Genomic DNA, 17,560 nt, shown 5'->3' with positions numbered 1-17,560 from the left:
ATAGCCCACTCGCAATAAGCCATAGAGGGGTACACCAGAACACATACTGTAGGGCTACACTGCGAGCTGCTTCATGTGCCTTACATGTGCCCCATGGCACCCCACATGTCTAACGGCTAGATCTGCTTGGGGGAAGACTTGCATAGGCAAATCTAGTCTGCCAAGACCAAGCATATGCCCTATTTCTTATGCTCAAATAAAACTAAAAGGCCAGGCACACATAGCTAGCATATGTGCAATTCCTTTGGCTTTTTGTAGTTTCATAAATTGTGTTTTGCAATTGTTTTACTGTTTAGACTTTCCTGAAAAGTATATAACTGCAGTTTCCATTGTGACTCCCTATGCTACCCCATTTAGTGTGACAACATGCCCCACAACTTCATCAGTCTTGTGTTTAGCAAGACAAATCTGCTAAAATCAAATAATACAGCATCTCCTGCAAATCATTTATAGTTCATAAACATTTATACATGTGTTTGTATGCAAATCAGTTGGTTCAGTAGGCTACCTGACACATTTAGACTTGACTCCAGACCTGTAATCAAACCTTGCCTCTGCTGCCGTCGTCATGGCAGCCAAACAGTATTACCAGCTATTTGCAAGTGCCTACAGCTCCTCTCTTGCACTCTCATTGGATTATTGAGCCCATCATTAAGAAGTGTTGTTTGAATGAAAACAGGACTTTGTGCTTGTGCATATGTGTTATGCATGAAGACTGGCCTGTGTTGATGTGATCAAGTTGACTGGAAGCTAATCAGGAGTTAGTGAACAGATTACACAGTTGTTCAAATGGTCAGTTGAGGTTTGAGTGTGAAAAACAACTACTGGTCGAATATATAGAAATATATTTTGCAGTCAGATATTTAGATATCATTATATCAATGAAGGTGAGAGTAAAATATAATACATTGTAATAAACCATTAATTATTGAATCAAATACATATAAGCTGAACACCCTGAGTAAATACAATATGCATGCTTTGTGTAAAAAAAAAATCAAAATCAAAATTATCAAAAATAAAGCATTATAAATATTTATATAACGCGGATTATGGAATATGCCGTAATTCGCTCCCCATGCTGTGAAAGTCCCATACTGTCATGTTACAGGCTTTCGGGCCTGATCCAGCCACTGCTAAAGGGATTGAGTGTGTGCATGTGTGCTGTGACTGGACTAGGATGGAGGCTTCGATAGATGAATACACACACACACACACACAAGCTCACACATGTACACAGACACACTCAAAGCAGCATCCATCCCTCTCAGGGACGCCACAGGAAATAGAATCAAATAACGGTGACCAGAAAGAATTGCAATTTGCCACATCATATTTTCTGGTTGAGAGAACTCCCTTATTTTTCTGTCTGTCTCTCACTTTTCTCTCTCACATTCTCTTTCTCACCCCAGTCCTTTCACTGTTTTCATCTTCCTCTTTGATACTAACTTTGCTTTCCTGTCAGTTTATATTAAATAAAAATATGATAAATGAAATGCAAAAGAGTAATTTATTAGTCAACAACTATTGGCCAACCTATCCAGTAAAATATTAAACACATACTTAAAACAAGACACATTTACTTGAGACACAACATTGTGTAAGATAATAAAAATCTTGAATTAAGTTCAAAGTATAAGTTACACCCAAATATCAGGCCAAAAACTGAAAGTTCTGCAGTGACCAACAACATTATATGTCTCAAATCAGATCATCAAAACATGGCTCAAAAAAACTATAGTATGCTGTTATAAGCTCACTTGACTTATAATCATGCAATTCAACTCATAAACAATGCGATCTGAGTCTCAGCAATAGGACATGACTAGTTTACATGGCAAATTTTAATTTACAGTTGAAGAAATTTTCATTTGACCACTGTAGATGTCTTATGGAAACATGTACAGTATAACACAATGGATTAATGACTAGTTTGAGCTGATGACTGACCTTGATGTCTCATCTCACTCTCAATTCAGTCACACCTGATGTGCATGAGCTGACATGAAAGGATAAGCAGTGATAGAATGGTTCGTCTATGATGAAGGATGAGAAGATGATAATATCAGGACTCAAGAGGAGGTCACATAAAGCTGCAGAGTGTCCCTTAATGTCACCAGAATTGCCAAAAACAAAGACTGATATACAGTAAACCATATTGACAAGAAAAAGAAAAACCCCTCAATGCACTTGGTGGATAACTTTGATTTAATAAGCCATTTAGAACTGAGCATGTTAGACTAAAGAAATTCATAATGAAGCTATTTTACTGATAATGCAGTAGTTCATTTTAATTACTGAATTAGTAATAATGCATTACTTTGAACAATCATGCTGTGAAGACAATGCCAATAATTTAGTGTACTTCTGATTACTTTCTTTTCAATTTCTGTATCTTTACTTGAAAAATTGCTATTGCTGAATGCTGCTGTTAAGTACTTCTTGAAAAACAAGCATTGTTTGCGTAATTCGCGTCTTTGTTATATTGTTTGTAATTTGTTTCTTTGTTCTTTATTGTATTACTGATTGTTTACTGCACTTGAACAACTTGAATAATTCTTGTCTTAAATAAATATGTTTGCTGGAATTTTTTTTTTAAGTTTAATTTGCCATTTGGTAACATCTGTGCTCACATGTGTTCAATAACAACTTTTCTAGTGGGTGTGGTACTGAAATTGGTATAGAGAATTTTTTGCAACTTTGTTGCATCACTGGTACACTTTCATCCTGCCTCCACCGGTCACTCACCAGCTCTCTGCTGAAAGTAAATGGGATTCTCCTTCCAATCAACAATATATATTTTTTTATTTTTCAATAATCTGTTTCATTCAGATATATGTAACAATACGGAAGAAAGGATCTGTTGCTACTTCCGTTTCATCACTAATAATTTAATGATACCGTTCAATGTAATGTCAATGTAATCGGATTTCAAAAATAATATCCATTTTTCATATTGTACATCATGATTGTTCATAATAGGGTTAGCTCTTGTTGTTTCTGCAAATTAAGTGAAAATCAAGTTTTTAATGTTGTTATATGTCTATCTGGTGTTTTTAACATGTTTTAAGACAAACCATGTGCAAATTCATAAGTTAACACTATTGCTGAGAGTTTTCTCTTTAAAACTGCAGTAAACCAAAGACAGTCTCAAACCCACAGTTTGAAATCGCTGTCTGAAATCGTTTCTAAATCATCTGTCTGAATTCGTTTCTAACGTCACAATAGGGATGGGCGATATCTTATTGCTTCAGTTGTTCAAAGCGATACTGATTGTTAGAAGGCAGCTGTCTGACACGTGAATGTGAACATGGTTTGTGTAACATCAGCAACACATTATTAGCTGTTTGATAACATAGTCAAGTAAAATGCTAATCATATGTGTACGACGTTGGAAAAAGCAATTCCATTGTGCGGCGTTTACCTCAGTAAGTTGAGCGAGTGGATCTTGTCTGAGCTCGTGTGAGTGAGTGGAGGCGGGGCTAATTATCATATTCATAGATCCTTGTACATTAAATGAGGCAAGGGTGTAGAGTTACATTCAAGCTATTTAAAGGTATTAAGAATTTTTTTTCACAGGAAAAAATGTTTAAATATGCAATTTTGGTGATCAAAGATGAGTTTTAAGGGATAAAATTATTGACTACAGGGGGACTTCAAATTTAGACAAAATATTACAGAAATTAAACAAACAAATAAAAAAGGTTTTTATCTTAAAACTTTTAAAAAAAAATGAAAGATTATCACAATGTTCAATGTCTAAAAATCACAGAGTAGGCGTTTAACAAGGCATAGTCATATATAAAGATATGTTTCTTAAGGGGATGGTCTTGAAATCAGGTCAAGCCCAACACCAACATACCCTCAGTTCAATCTCAGCATGCTGTCTGCACCTGTACCTTTTCTAGGCCCTGCATTTGTTTATTTAAATTTCATGATGAAAATCTCCCCACAGCTCCATTCTCTCAGACAACAAACCATTTGCATTGTAAATACCACTCCAGAGGAGAGGTGGGGAAGAAAGAGATTTCAGGCCAAGCTCCTGAGGGTGAATATAAAAGTGACATGCTTTTGCCTTACATGAGCATATCAGTGCTGAGATCACATAATAGTCCCTGAGAAACTTTGTTTCCAGCCCACAGAGCAAGAGAAAAAAAAAAAAACGCAAAAGATTAGGAAAGAAAAAAGGGAAAGAAATCTCTTTGTCATGAACTTAATGGTTGCTGTAGATTATTTACAGAAAAGTGACGGCTGTGTTACCTGGAATTCAATGCCATAGTTCTCTCTGCAGAAGTCTCGTAGTTTGGGATAGACATGTTCTTTCAGAGCATTTCTCTCTGCTTCTGTATCTGTGAAAACAAACAAAACACAAACAAACACGAATATTCAGAGAGGTAAAACAATCATTTGTAAATATTAATTAACAAATTTAATTAATTGATTAATATTGTTTACAAGTCTTAGTCTATTTATCGATTTACTCAGACGTTTAAAAAGGTGCAATTACAAAAAAGTGTGTCGCACCCTGGTAATGTGATGGTATTTGATATTAGTACTTTTTAGTATTATTTATATACTATTGTAGTATGTGGTAATATTTTGAATTAGCTTTTGTTTTTTATATTTTCAGGTTTTTATTCCCTACATTTGTTTACTAATATTATCCACTTGAGAGAGTGAGTGAAAACAAATGAGTGAATTCAGACACTGATAAACACCTGCTGTTAACAAGCAGAATCACTGAAGGAAAGAAGAGAACAGAAAAAAAGAGAAGAGATGAGCAGAAACACAAAAACTACAACTGACTTCTAGCCACAGCCTTAAATGAAATCAACTCCACAAACAATATTTCCAGCTACATTTATTACTAACCACACTGACTTTATTTCTGTCATATCTCTACATGAGTTCTTACTGAGAATTAACAGAGGTTTAGATGTTGATGTTTTATTGCTTCATTTGATGTTACCATTATGGTGAACAGTGTTTGCTTTAGTTGGGCTCTTGACTCTTGACCTTTAACATTATTTTTTCCTTGTTTTTTCTTTCAGTTTTAGTTATTTTAGTACTTCATACACTTTTATTCTCAGTTGTCGAGGCAACGTTTTTTAAGCTTTTCATCTAATATTTACATTTTATTTCCGCTTTTTTCAATGAACAATTTTGGTAACACTTTACAATAAGGTTCATTAGTTAACATTAGTTGACTACATTAGTTAACATGAACTAATAATGAACTGCACTTATTCAGCATTTATTAATCTTTGTTAATGTTAATTTCAACATTTACTAATATATTATTAGAATCTTGTTAACATTAGTCAATGCACTGTGAACTAACATGAACAAACAATGAACAACTGTATTTTCATTAACTAACGTTAACGAAGATTAGTAAATACAGTAACACATGTATTGTTCATGGTTAGTTCATGTTAGTTAATACATTAACTAATGTTTAACTAATGAACCTTATTGTAAAGTGTTACCACAATTTTTAATAGGTTGATTTTTATTTTTAGTTAACAATAACAACACTGGTACTGAATGATTACTGCATTAATTTACTGTGGTATTTACATGGTATTTCAAACAATACTATGTTTTTTTCTGTGATACATGTCCAAAAAAACATTGTAGTTTTGTTAGTGTGGGTTGAAGGGTCTTTTCCCTCTCAGATACTTTCCATCATATGCATGAATGCTTACGAGCAGATCACATACAAACACGTACAAACATCTTTCTTTCAGTCATTGTCTCTTGTTTTCTCTTTAACACTCCGTTCTTTCATACACTCTATTTTCTCGGGGGATAGCTGCCAGCAAGGCTTGAAAACAGAGATTCCCCGGCTTACACTGTAGTCACTACTGTTCTCTGCTGCTAGTAGCAGAGCAAAAACAAACACAATGTCTGCGATCACATAGACAATCTGGGATTCAAAACCTGGAAATAAACAGAAAGATTTTGGAAATGTAAAACAAAGTAACGATATTAAATCAAATAAGTAAATTAGTGCCTCTTTGACAGACTCAGTGTTCAGGCAGTCAATGTTTTTCTTCCACTGAAGATCATCTCAAATCATGCTGGAGGACCTGATCATCACGTACGACAAAGAAACTTGTGCAGTGCTGTTACAGCTTGTCTATCATTCTGAAATTAATTAAAATTATTCATTTATGAATTCAATTGTAGTGAAAAAAAATGCAAAATTGCAGCATTTTCACTAGTGGCCTCAGAATGTTGCACACAGCAGCAATGCATGTTGCTGAATGTTACATGATTCCCTTTGACACAGAAAGTCAGGGCAACATGAGACATGAGAGTTGACACATTGAGGATACTCAGTCTTACTGTACTTACAACTGTACACAGCTGCTAGAAGCAAGGCAAAACTAAACACGCTCAAACACCCCTAGTGCCCCATTCACAAAACAAATTAAAGCTGCAATTACAAACCTTTGACACCGACAGTAAAATAGTCTCTAATATGAATATGAAATTTGCTTTGCTAAGACGACAGTCTGATTACAAGGTCACATAATAAATGATGCTTACTTAGTCAAACATTTCTTTTTGCATCTTTCTTTCCCTTTCCCCACTCCCTCTATGCCTTTCTTGGTCTGCTTTGATTTACCTTGGAATGACAACAAAAGGTAGCTGAACTTGTTTGCAACTTGTTTTATATGCACATTTAAACCGTTCTGAAGCTTCTCTTCTACTTGTCGGTATCAGTTTGCTATTGTTTAGGCTCTCTGCTGATAGTTGATATTGCGACAGCGAACGGGAAAATCTGACTGGAGAGCTCTCTGTGGAAGATGAGGCCAATCATGTGCTCTGAACCCTCTAGACACAGGCAGCCAACACAGCATATCTTGCTACAGCATCTCAATCTGTGTCAGCCTAGTCAAGATTTTTGGCAGGTTCAACAGCTCGTGCGGCTTTCATGTTTTAAATCTTTTATAACTGTCCATTCAGTTCTTTTTTGGGCTGTCCTATAAAGTATCTAGTCTCAGCCTATTACTTTTTCTCTTGCTCTATTTTCCTGTGCAATTTTTGTTCTTTTTCCAGACTTTCTCAGTGATAAATGCTGTGGGGAAAGTATTTCCCACCCACTTTTTTTTTTTTTTTTTTAACCAGCAGCCTTGATAACTCTCCATTCTTCTTTTTCATATCTTCCTGTACTTTCATCTTCTTTTCACCCTGATGATACCTGACTATCCAAGCCAGCAAAGAACTTAAAAATATGCTGTCACATAAAAGGTGCATACAAGGTGAATTGTAAATTGTGTAGCAATATATGAAGCACATTTCACTTAGAAGTCACTTAAGCAGCTTTCTGTTCACCACGGTGAAATCACATGACCAACTTGAACCCAGTGCAAAATCTTTTATCCTCACACTAAATTCACAATTGTGTGAATTCCAATTTAAATGATTGGATTTTGCCCACAAAATTTGCCAAACAATGACCACACCATTAAACCTTTATTATGACAGTCCTTTTATCTAAACAAAAATGAAACAACTAAAGAGCGCATCACTGGGAAGATTCTTCAAAAGATTTGTTGTGGTTTTATAATGAAACGTTGAAACAATCTCCCCACATGCAACAAACCATCCACAGAACACAAGAAAATCTTCAGACCACATTAGTATCCAGTTAGTAGGCAAGACACATATAGACTGGCAAAACATCAGGGAAAAGCACCTCGTAAGTAGATACCATCATACAGTCATAAATGAATTAACGTGCCATGCACTGGGGAACACTTTAGACAGCTTATTTCCATAACAGATTGAAGCTTTCAAAATTGATCAAACAGGAAATTTTGTCAAAGATATAAGGTTTGAAATGTATAGAGAGAATAAAAATGAGAAAGGAATAAAAATAGAGAGACTGACAGAAATGAAAGAACCTTCAGCTACATGAGCTGCTCTACTGGCCTTCACATTTACATGTTTCATGTTTGAAGTGTCTGATTTGATTGAGAATGATAAAGAAAGATTTTTTTAAAAAGTGAGAAAAGAGGAGAGAAAACTAGTGAGCTCATTCACTATGGGGGTGGGTAGTGCCAGTAAAGCATTATTGAACCAGATTGCATTGAATGGATAACAGAAGGAAAGCGAGGAAAGATGAAGGAGGGCGTCATGAAAGGGTGTAAGAAATAAAAGACTTGAATAAGACTTATAATTTCTATAATAAAGCCTTGCAGCCCCAATCAAAGCCCAAAAGGCTGCCATTAAATGGCATGTATAGATGAATGAAATTTTCCAGCCCCCATGCTTTAAAGTGAACTTCAAATTAACTTTAAAGATTCATTTCAGGACTTGAAGTCCATTCGCACACAGAATGCTCTTTTGAATTCATCTGTTGTTTTTAAATTGTTTTTCTGCCTAAACATTGGCTAGATTCTAGATTTTTGACCATTAAAACATATCACACGGGTTTATTTTTACATCTTTCTTTCCCTTTTTGTTCTCTCCATGCCTTTCTTGGTCCGCTAAGCTTTAATTATCCTTGATTATCCTTACGCTTTAATTATCCTTGGAATGACAACAAAAGCTGAACTTGTTTGCCATTTAATATGCACATTTAAACCATTCTGAAGCTTAGTTTTCTCTTCTACTAATATTTATCAGTTTATTATTGTGTAGGCTCTCTGCCAATAGTTGATATTGCACCACCAAACAGGAATATCATGCTGTTTTTTAGTGTTATTTCTGTGTGTTCTTTCTTAAAAACATGCCTCGCACCAACCAACTTGTTCCATCCTGTTGCTCTCCATCTAGCTTTTTTGAAATGTGATAACACATTCTGTGTGAATTTTGTAAAAAAAAGTTTGGATTCACAATCTTTTGTCAAAAAGGAATAAATAACGTCACAAATCCCTACCCTCCAACCACCTGGCTCCATTCTGGCATTTATGCCAGTGCTTTATGTGCCAATCAATTCCCAATTAATAAAACCAGGCCCTGCAACAATGTTTTTGCACAGAGCCCCACACAGCCAAGATATTGTGGCGACAAATTAAGAATACTTATATGTATATATACAACCTACATTTTAGAGCTGGCATGTATGGCCAAGCAAAAATAGATGCCACGCCACATTACCATCAATGACATATTAAGATAAAAGCTTTTTATAGTCACTAAACATTCTAAACACGCTTTAATAGTTTATGTGTCATCTGGAATCTCAAGCTGCAAACGTGCATCTTGTTCTCAATGCTGTGTCCGTTCATGTCTATAATCTGGGGTAAAGCCTTTGTGCAGTCGCTCCCATGGGGCTCTCACATGTGTCTCCAGCAGCACAGGCTCTGAACGGATGGTCGCATATAGATGAGCTCAGTATTGATACAGCTGTCTGATGTTGAAGCACAAGACTCTGAGGGATTAGGTGAGGTTGCAAGATGGAGGACGATGGAACGTGAATTGCTCCCCATCAAAGGCGCCTGACCGCGTGTGCTTAACGACAGAGTGAAATCCCATCTGTGACTAAAAACATTCCTGTTGGCAATCCATTAGCTACATGGCATTAGTAAACTAATTACCAAATGCTCAAAGGCACAACTATTATCTGAATATTCAAAGCACATAATTATCCATCATTACAAGCCATTTGAGTGTTTTTAAATGCAATGCTTATGAAGTAATGACGCATTAAAGGTGAAGAGTGTTAATCTTTCCAATGTTAAAATACTATCAAAGTTTAATATCAGAGATCACTATAAATATGTAGTTCATGGGTAGATACTGCTGAAATGTGCTATTAAAACTGGGTTTGTTTAATCTTTATGACTAGCTCAACACAGCAACCAAGGATGTCTATGATAGCTGAAGAACGCTATCAGTTAGCATTTCCATTTATCTCAATGGCAACTGCTCGGCTGCCGTATAGGCCTGCTATCTCTGCTCATGGACACAGCATGGGCACTTTGGAGCCTGTGAAAATGAAGTAATGACAATGCTAACTGGCTGATGCCACCAAGAACCCTTCTTATGGTTTTAAAAGTGAATTTAGTAGTTTTTTTGCTAGCGCTAACATTGCTGTTCTTTGTGTATTTCAAGTAGCGATACCACAAAAGTGTAAGATGCTGCACTGCCATCTATTGATGTGGATCAGTATGATTGTCTCTGAGTTTTATGTAAATAAAACTGATACTAGTGAATTTTAGAGAGCAGTCTACACAATAATTACCCCACCTAACCAACAAAAAAATAATCAACTTGGGCAACACTTCTCAAATCTTTCCACCTTGTGTATGCCGTACCAATGTTTACGTTCGTGTTTTGTCTTTGGTCTTTCGTGTTTTCTGCTTCTTAGGCCGTACAAGTATTGATTCTCCCATTGTCTCAACTGGTAAAGCACGATAATAAGTGTGTTCCTTTGTTTAATTTTTGTTCTTCACATCACCAAACAACACTACGCTACTAGCATATCTGCAGAGGCTTCAGCAAATGAATGTGACGCATTCCATGAACAAGTTGACATTTGACACAGTGAAGGGGTGACCCATACTATACATATTTTAAACCCATTTAATAGAAAACTTCGAGTACAGTTTTCACCTAGGCAAGTGTTCACCCCCCACAACACCCCACCCCACCCCACCCCACAAAAGAAGGTAAATGGCCTAGCATTGAAAACAATGCGAATCCACCATAATAAATCATGACGGCTAACACCACACATGCTGTTACAACACGTTGGCATTAAATTCAAGGTCCTTAAAGCAGAATAAAACTCCTGCACATAAAACTCTAGTTGCCCTTGGTTACCCTACAGAGAGAAAAAAACCCAAACATTATCACATTTATTTCCTCAAAGCCTCAATCTCAACCACAGCAAGACTCCAGCAACTGCTGTCCTAACTGCCCCTTGTAGACCCCCTAAATCACAGAGCTGACTTCTGCAATAGCTCTAACACAAACTGAAATCATTCCTCTCAAGTCAAGGGATGTATAAGAGTGAGAATAGTAAGACATAAAGAGTTGTTATGAGCCTGTGTGTGCAAGGCCAACTCCCTTTTTGTAAATCTGTGATGTATAAATTGCTCCCTCTAGTGCGTAAGGGGGAAGAGCATTGCACCAAAGCCCAGCTGGCTTGTTCACCCACTGAAAGTGTCATTAATTCTCTACCTTGACATTACCTCTGAGCTCTGCATCTACAGGTCCAGTACATCAGATTCCACACTCCACCTCGCACTCTCTCAGCACAGACCGTCACCTCTGCCTCTCACTAAACCATCTTCAAGCAGTTGACTTTCCAGGGCTCACTGCTTTTGATCAGAACTAAATCGCACTAGTCTCCTTCTATTTCAGTAGAGAACTCTCTCTATTTACAATATTCCAGTATAAGGCCAAGTTGCACTGCAATTAATTGAAGGCCGAATGTAATTATACACAAAATGGTGTTGGAATGTCTAAACTATTTAATTTAAATTAAAACTATTCAATTTAAAGCTTAAATTAGCTTCGCTCAATGAAAAATAACACTGCAAAAAAATAACAACCACTTCAAATAGTTTTTCCGTAAACTCCATCGGTCTGCTACTGGTCATACAAACAGATAGTCCTGCCCAAAACTCACACATTGGTTGAGCCAATGTTGCTGTATCGACTGGTCAGGATACCAGGATACTGGTCAGGATACTTTCGAAACTGCAATGAAACTGCAATTTGGACCTTCCACCCAGTGAACCCTGCTGAAGTCCACTATATGGAGAAGAATCTTGGAATGTTTTCCTCAAAAACCTTAATTTCTTTTCAGCTGAAGAAAGAAAGACATGAACATCTTGGATGACATGGGGGTGAGTAAATTATCAGGAAATTCTCATTCAGAAGTGAACTAATCCTTTAAAGACATAAACATGTATGTACATAATAAGTATATTGTATCAAATGGTAAGTACATAGGTCACCTAATATAAAGCGTGACTAATAATTTTATAATATTTTTATAATAATATACTGGATTATTTAACAGTAAATAATGGCCTGTTTTTTATTATTTAGGAATAATGCATGTAACCACATCCATATGCATCAGAAACGACTGCAGCTACAGGTGTAATACGACGAGGTCGCCTAAGTTATAGCTGCAATTTAGAGGAGTCTTTATTGTGAATCCTTCAGCTTGAAAGGTCATCATTTTACTTAAGACATCCTTGCACCAATCTAATTTATTCACCGGTATCTTCTCTCCATTCACTTCACCCTCACCTCATTTCTCCATTCCTCTTTCTCTATCTCCCTCCTAACCCATTTTATACTTTCCCTTGGCTTGTTTACTCCTAGATTAGAAGTACTATTTTAAGGTCTCCCTGCAGCCAATATTTAAATCTATGACTGCATATGTGCCGCCTAGTTCCCCTGGCACTCATTAAATCTGAGGTCAATTCAAAGCAGCACTGGGTTTAAGCCTTAAGGTGTAAAAATGAGCAATCAATGGTGGGAATGATGACCTATCAATGATTTCTCAGGATCGGAGCAAGAAATTCCCACTCTGTTAACCACTTTCACACAGCCACATGCAAACTGAATACTGAGAGCTCCCCTATTTTAATATTAGAAACTGTAAAGAAGAACAATATTTTGTGTCACGGTTGCTTGGCCTGTGTTTTTGTGGAACGTTGAAACCCATGTTCAGTGCTGAGACAGACGGCTCCGCTAACTGCTGTCACTGCTGCTCTTGTCAAAGCACACGGGACAGCGGTCCTGCAGACATTAGCAATGGCCATATCTCTGAGGATGGCAGCATGTGTTATGAAACGGCATGATGTGGAACTGTCATTGCCATCTGAATTCATTACTGTAAAATCTGGTTCATTAACACATTGGATGATAAAGCATGTCTTGCACGTCACTTGAGCATTAACAGGTGTCAGTCTGCTTGACAGAGCAGTGTGTTTGTGCACTGCAATCAGTATGGTGCTTGGGTCCAGGTGACTCTCAAGTTCTCATACACACATATTCATTGACCTATCATGAAATTTACAAATCGATCTTAGTAACCCCAAAATGGTGCCTCATCACATAGGCAGAACCTTCTGGAGAACCTCTAGACACTCTTTTTTAAAAGATCAGTTCTCTGAGGAACCTACAAAGTTGAGTTGTAAGACCCTCAAGAACTCTAAAGTTCATAAACTGTTCCACCAGTAACCTCATTACTAGGAAAGAATATTTGGTGTGCCTTCCAAAGCCTTCTTTGAGTGTGGCACTATGAAGAACCCCAAATATTTTTTTTTCTTCATATTTACAGTGTGGGAAAATGCTACTTACCATCAGGGTTGGAACAGATGAAGACCCGGACGCTCCTGCCCGTGGGGACATGGAACGGTGGGAGCGCAAGGACGTTCCCACTAATGGCTGCTCTGCGCAGAGCAGATTCACGGGGACAGGGCTGCCTGCTGCCCACTCCGGACGGCCACATGGGTGGCGACTTCCAACGAGGCTGCAGAGAGAATTCAACAACTTTAGAAATACAGGACAATTCATGGATGGTTCTGAAATACTCAAGTGATTGAATTCTGAGGGTGCAGTCACATTAACAAAACTCCACAACCAAAAAAGGTCCATTGTCTATTGTCAGTAGTGTAATGATGTATGAAGCACAGTTGCCACAGAAGTCACTTTTAAACCCAGAAGCTTTCTGTTGTCATTGTGGTGATGAGTCACCAACTTGAACTAGTTGCAAAATCAGTGTGGAGAAATCTTTTGCCCTCACGCAAAATTCCAGATCATGTGGATTCTTAATGAAATTAATGGATTTTGCCCACGAAAATCTGCTGAAGAGCAGTAAGCATGACCTTTGACAACTAAGCACTGGTTCCTTTTCTGAAGCAGTTGCATTTTGCAGCACTGTAACACGGCTACTGATTTTATAGCGCAAAACATACAGCGACCAGTGTAGTCCGATTCCTGCAAAAATTACTCTTGTCTTTTGAGTCGGTTCTTTTAAGTGAATCAAAAATATAAAGCATGACCAGACTCCCAAAACAGTGACTCTTATGAGCTACTTTGTTTTAATGAATAAAAGATTACATTCACACAGTCAAGTGTTTGGGATTAACAAACATATTTATTAACGGGTGTGACTGTGTGAACAAATTACTGATGTCAAGTGTCTTTTCTGTTCTCGTAACCATAGTGACAGTGGCTGAATTCCGAACAGTATACTAGATTTGACAGATGAACTCGCATCTTGATTGGGTTTGTTTATTAAATAGTAAGATTTCAATGTCTTGTAAGATTTTCTAGATGGTTTAATATTTCATTTTAAATAACCCTTGTGCAAGATTTCCAAGCATACCCATACAAGGTTATATGGCAGAAATAGTAAGATTCGTATGCTAGAATACTACTGCAAATTAAGCCAGTGACTTAAGTAAATAAGATGGTGGTGTCCATAACACTTAAATGGTTGATCACAATTGACACAACCCTATTCAATAAACGGGTAAATACCCGTAACCTGAAGTAAATTAAGTGACAGAAAAGTTTGTCCAGTAGCGTTCTGCACAAGTTTACTTAAATGTGAGTCTTGAAAATTAAAGAGTGTCAGTTTGGTTTTAAAATGAGGTTATCACCTTGGTTAATTACCGGACGGATGTGTAAACATAGCACTCCCTTAACGATTTATAACCTAATATGTAGCTGTGTGAACGTGGACAAAGAATTACCGAACAAATAAACCGGTGTTTCACTGAATTCTGTAACCATAATTGGCGGCGTAGTGACGAAAAGGCCAAAGCGTCAAAATGCTTGATTGCGTTCCAGTGTTATCTTTCGCAGCTCGTCTTGCGCATGAGCACAACAATTTTAGAACGCTGTCAAGTTAAAATAAATTCTCCCAAATGTTGTACTTAAGGCATGTGAGGCATGTTGGTTCATATGGCAATATGTATTTAAAGATACACATTAATATGAGCTTTGTCAGCAGCAGTATGAATGTGAATGAATGCTACCATATTTACATTTTACTTGTACTGTTGTACTGTAGTAGCCAATTATTTGATTAAAGCAGGCTAATTAAAAGTCTGCATGAATGTTCTTTGGCGATAATTAACCTATATTATATTTGATTTAATATAGAAATGCAACATACAGGTGAGGGTAGTAAATGCAATTAGAATATTGCATTTCTTTCCACACCAAAATCGGATTTTTCTCCATTAGCCTACAAAAAGCTACTGGAATCGTCAAGGAAACTGAATAGTTAAAAGAAATCATAATCGATTCCCATTTCTAGTTGTAAATGACTTATTGCTTGAGCAATGACTGCATTTGCCTTTGTAAGAAGGCACACTAGACCATGTCTACTTTCTCACTTTATACCAATTTCAGTGTAACCAGAGAAAAACGCGTGAACGCAACCGGTCACGAACTGCATCTCCGCACAAACGGAACGAACAATCGATAATTTTCTGTCTCAGCAAACAACGAATCTTGTTTTTAAGAGTTGAAGATCGCTTTGCCTTAGTCGCGTTTCATGCCTTAACATTACACCTGAAACACATCCGAAGACGATAAAGTTGCGCGTTGATTGTACAGTAAAGCCAATTCCAAACAAAATAAACTCAGCCGCGCTTCAACACACACCGAATGCAGGCAGCATGCTTGCACAGTAACACACTTGAAGTGCTTACGTTCATCCTCTTCATCCTGTAACCGTGTCACACAATATCCGAGCAGGTATCCACGGAAATCAGCGGAGACGGCGACACAAACGCCCATTAAATATTTTTGACCGAAAATCAGTCCCGGGGGACCAGGAGAGTGACGGTCGCTGGCCAAACCCCGGCGGTCCGCATCCTCCTCGTGCCGTGTCTTATAAAGCTCCGCGCACAGCGTTTTCTGTCCGCAGTGCTTGAGGAAAACACAAGTGAGGTGACAGAGATGAGAGTGGAGGGATATTCCTCTCATCGCCAGCTGTCTCTTAATGCGCAGCGGCGAGCAGGAGTACGAGAGGAGGAGGAGGAGGAGCGCTCTGAATTCATTATCAATAAATGCTTCTCTTTCGCAGCGCGCTGGAAGTTTAAGTGAATTGAATTAAACGTAATTGATTGGACTGCATTGCTGCTCGCGCTCGGGAAATGCTCAAACCTCGCCTATCCTCCTCGCAAACATGGACCAGAAAGAATGCTGTTGTTTCGGCTATTTTCCAGATACAAAGTGCGCAGAAATAACAAATAGGCTACTAAACGATTTTTATAAAAAACAAATGTGTTTTTGTAGATTATTGTAGAAAACAGACTACTGTAACCTCGTTTGCTCGTCTCCCAGCATTGTCAGACTGGTCTGCTGACTGGGTTTCTGACCACTTTTCAGCTGGCCAGGCTGGAAGACCAGCTTAAACCAGCCAAGAGCCTGTTTTATATTAAGTGCTCTGTTCTTAGGAACATTTCAGATATCACGCAGAGCACATTTATCATGAGGTTAACCTGGCCAAGTCTGCTGCTGACTGCAAGCAGATGTTGTCATCTTCGAGACAAAAAGCTTAAAACTGTGAATGCCTTGCTTGGTGATATTTAAAATATTCAAAGCACCGAAAGTCATTTGTGCCCATAGGACTAAAATATAACTAAAACTAAAATATATTACACAATAGGTTTGTGTAATTTAAATTTTTCTTTCTATTTCTGTGCAATTTTAATCAATCATCAATCAATCAATCAATCAATCATCTATTTATCTATTTAATCTCTGCAAAATCTCTAAAAAAATGTGAAAATCTGTAAAAGTCAAGAACAAATGTGTTTCATCAAACACTTGGTTATTTAATCAAACACGAGTTTAGTTAATATATATTGTTAGTTAAAATAAGTAACTTACTGTTCTCAACGATTGCTGTGCTGTTTCCCCTCTGGGTCCTGTTGGCACGGTGCTTTAATATAAAGGGCCAGACCCTCTGCATGAGGCACACATGAACACTGCAATAAGAGAGGTGCTGAATCTGGCAACCAGCAGTGGCTTAACCTTTCTTTCCTTCCCTCTTCCGGTAAAGCTGTAATCCCTCCAAGGCGGAAGGAACTGCCCTCTTCTGATTCCAGATCGGTTTTTGCACCCCCTCTCGTAGTGGTGTAGGCCACGTTCGGGTGGTTAGCGCTGATCACAGAGCAGTGCGAAAGATCCTAATCTCTCATATACAGAGCAGTGTGAAGCTAATGTGGTGGGGTTTTGTTTAAACAGTCCCAGCATGCCATGGGCAATTAGGGAAAGTGAAAAGAGTTGACATGCACAACATTTTTTATATGGATCCCACTTGAATGATTGCAAAAAATGCTGAAAACACTGCTTTGAGGTTTCGTAGTAACAGGACAAGTTGAGCAAAAGCGCACACAAACAGCCTTCATTCTGACCATGTAATCTACATCTGCAATAATTTGGCTGTATCATTATGCATCATTACAGAAGCAGCCATGCAAAGAGAACAGCTCTATAGGGACAATGCGGTCCTTTTGACTTATGGTTATCTAATCAGACTTTATGCTTTTTTGAGAATGCCATACCAGAATGTGTGAGAGCATACGCGCTACCGGAATATGTTTGTTTGCAG

General features: G+C 37.7%; 1 protein-coding gene across 1 annotated transcript in view; it reads right to left on the bottom strand.

Annotated features, from left to right (window-relative positions):
- LOC137030884 (NACHT and WD repeat domain-containing protein 2) overlaps window positions 1-15,665 on the bottom strand; it is a 63,723-nt gene extending 48,058 nt beyond the window's left edge. Inside the window, exons 1-3 of the mRNA XM_067401390.1 lie at window positions 15,651-15,665; window positions 13,285-13,456; window positions 4,261-4,349 (exon numbers count right to left, since the gene is read on the bottom strand). Coding sequence (XP_067257491.1) covers window positions 4,261-4,349; window positions 13,285-13,456; window positions 15,651-15,665 — 276 coding nt within the window. The remainder of the gene's footprint in view (window positions 1-4,260; window positions 4,350-13,284; window positions 13,457-15,650) is intronic.
- Window positions 15,666-17,560: the final 1,895 nt, after the last annotated feature.

The sequence above is a fragment of the Chanodichthys erythropterus genome, chromosome 11, assembly GCF_024489055.1.
Source record: "Chanodichthys erythropterus isolate Z2021 chromosome 11, ASM2448905v1, whole genome shotgun sequence".
In the NCBI taxonomy this organism is placed as follows: Eukaryota; Metazoa; Chordata; class Actinopteri; order Cypriniformes; family Xenocyprididae; genus Chanodichthys; species Chanodichthys erythropterus.
This window is presented reverse-complemented; position numbering and strand designations above follow the sequence as displayed.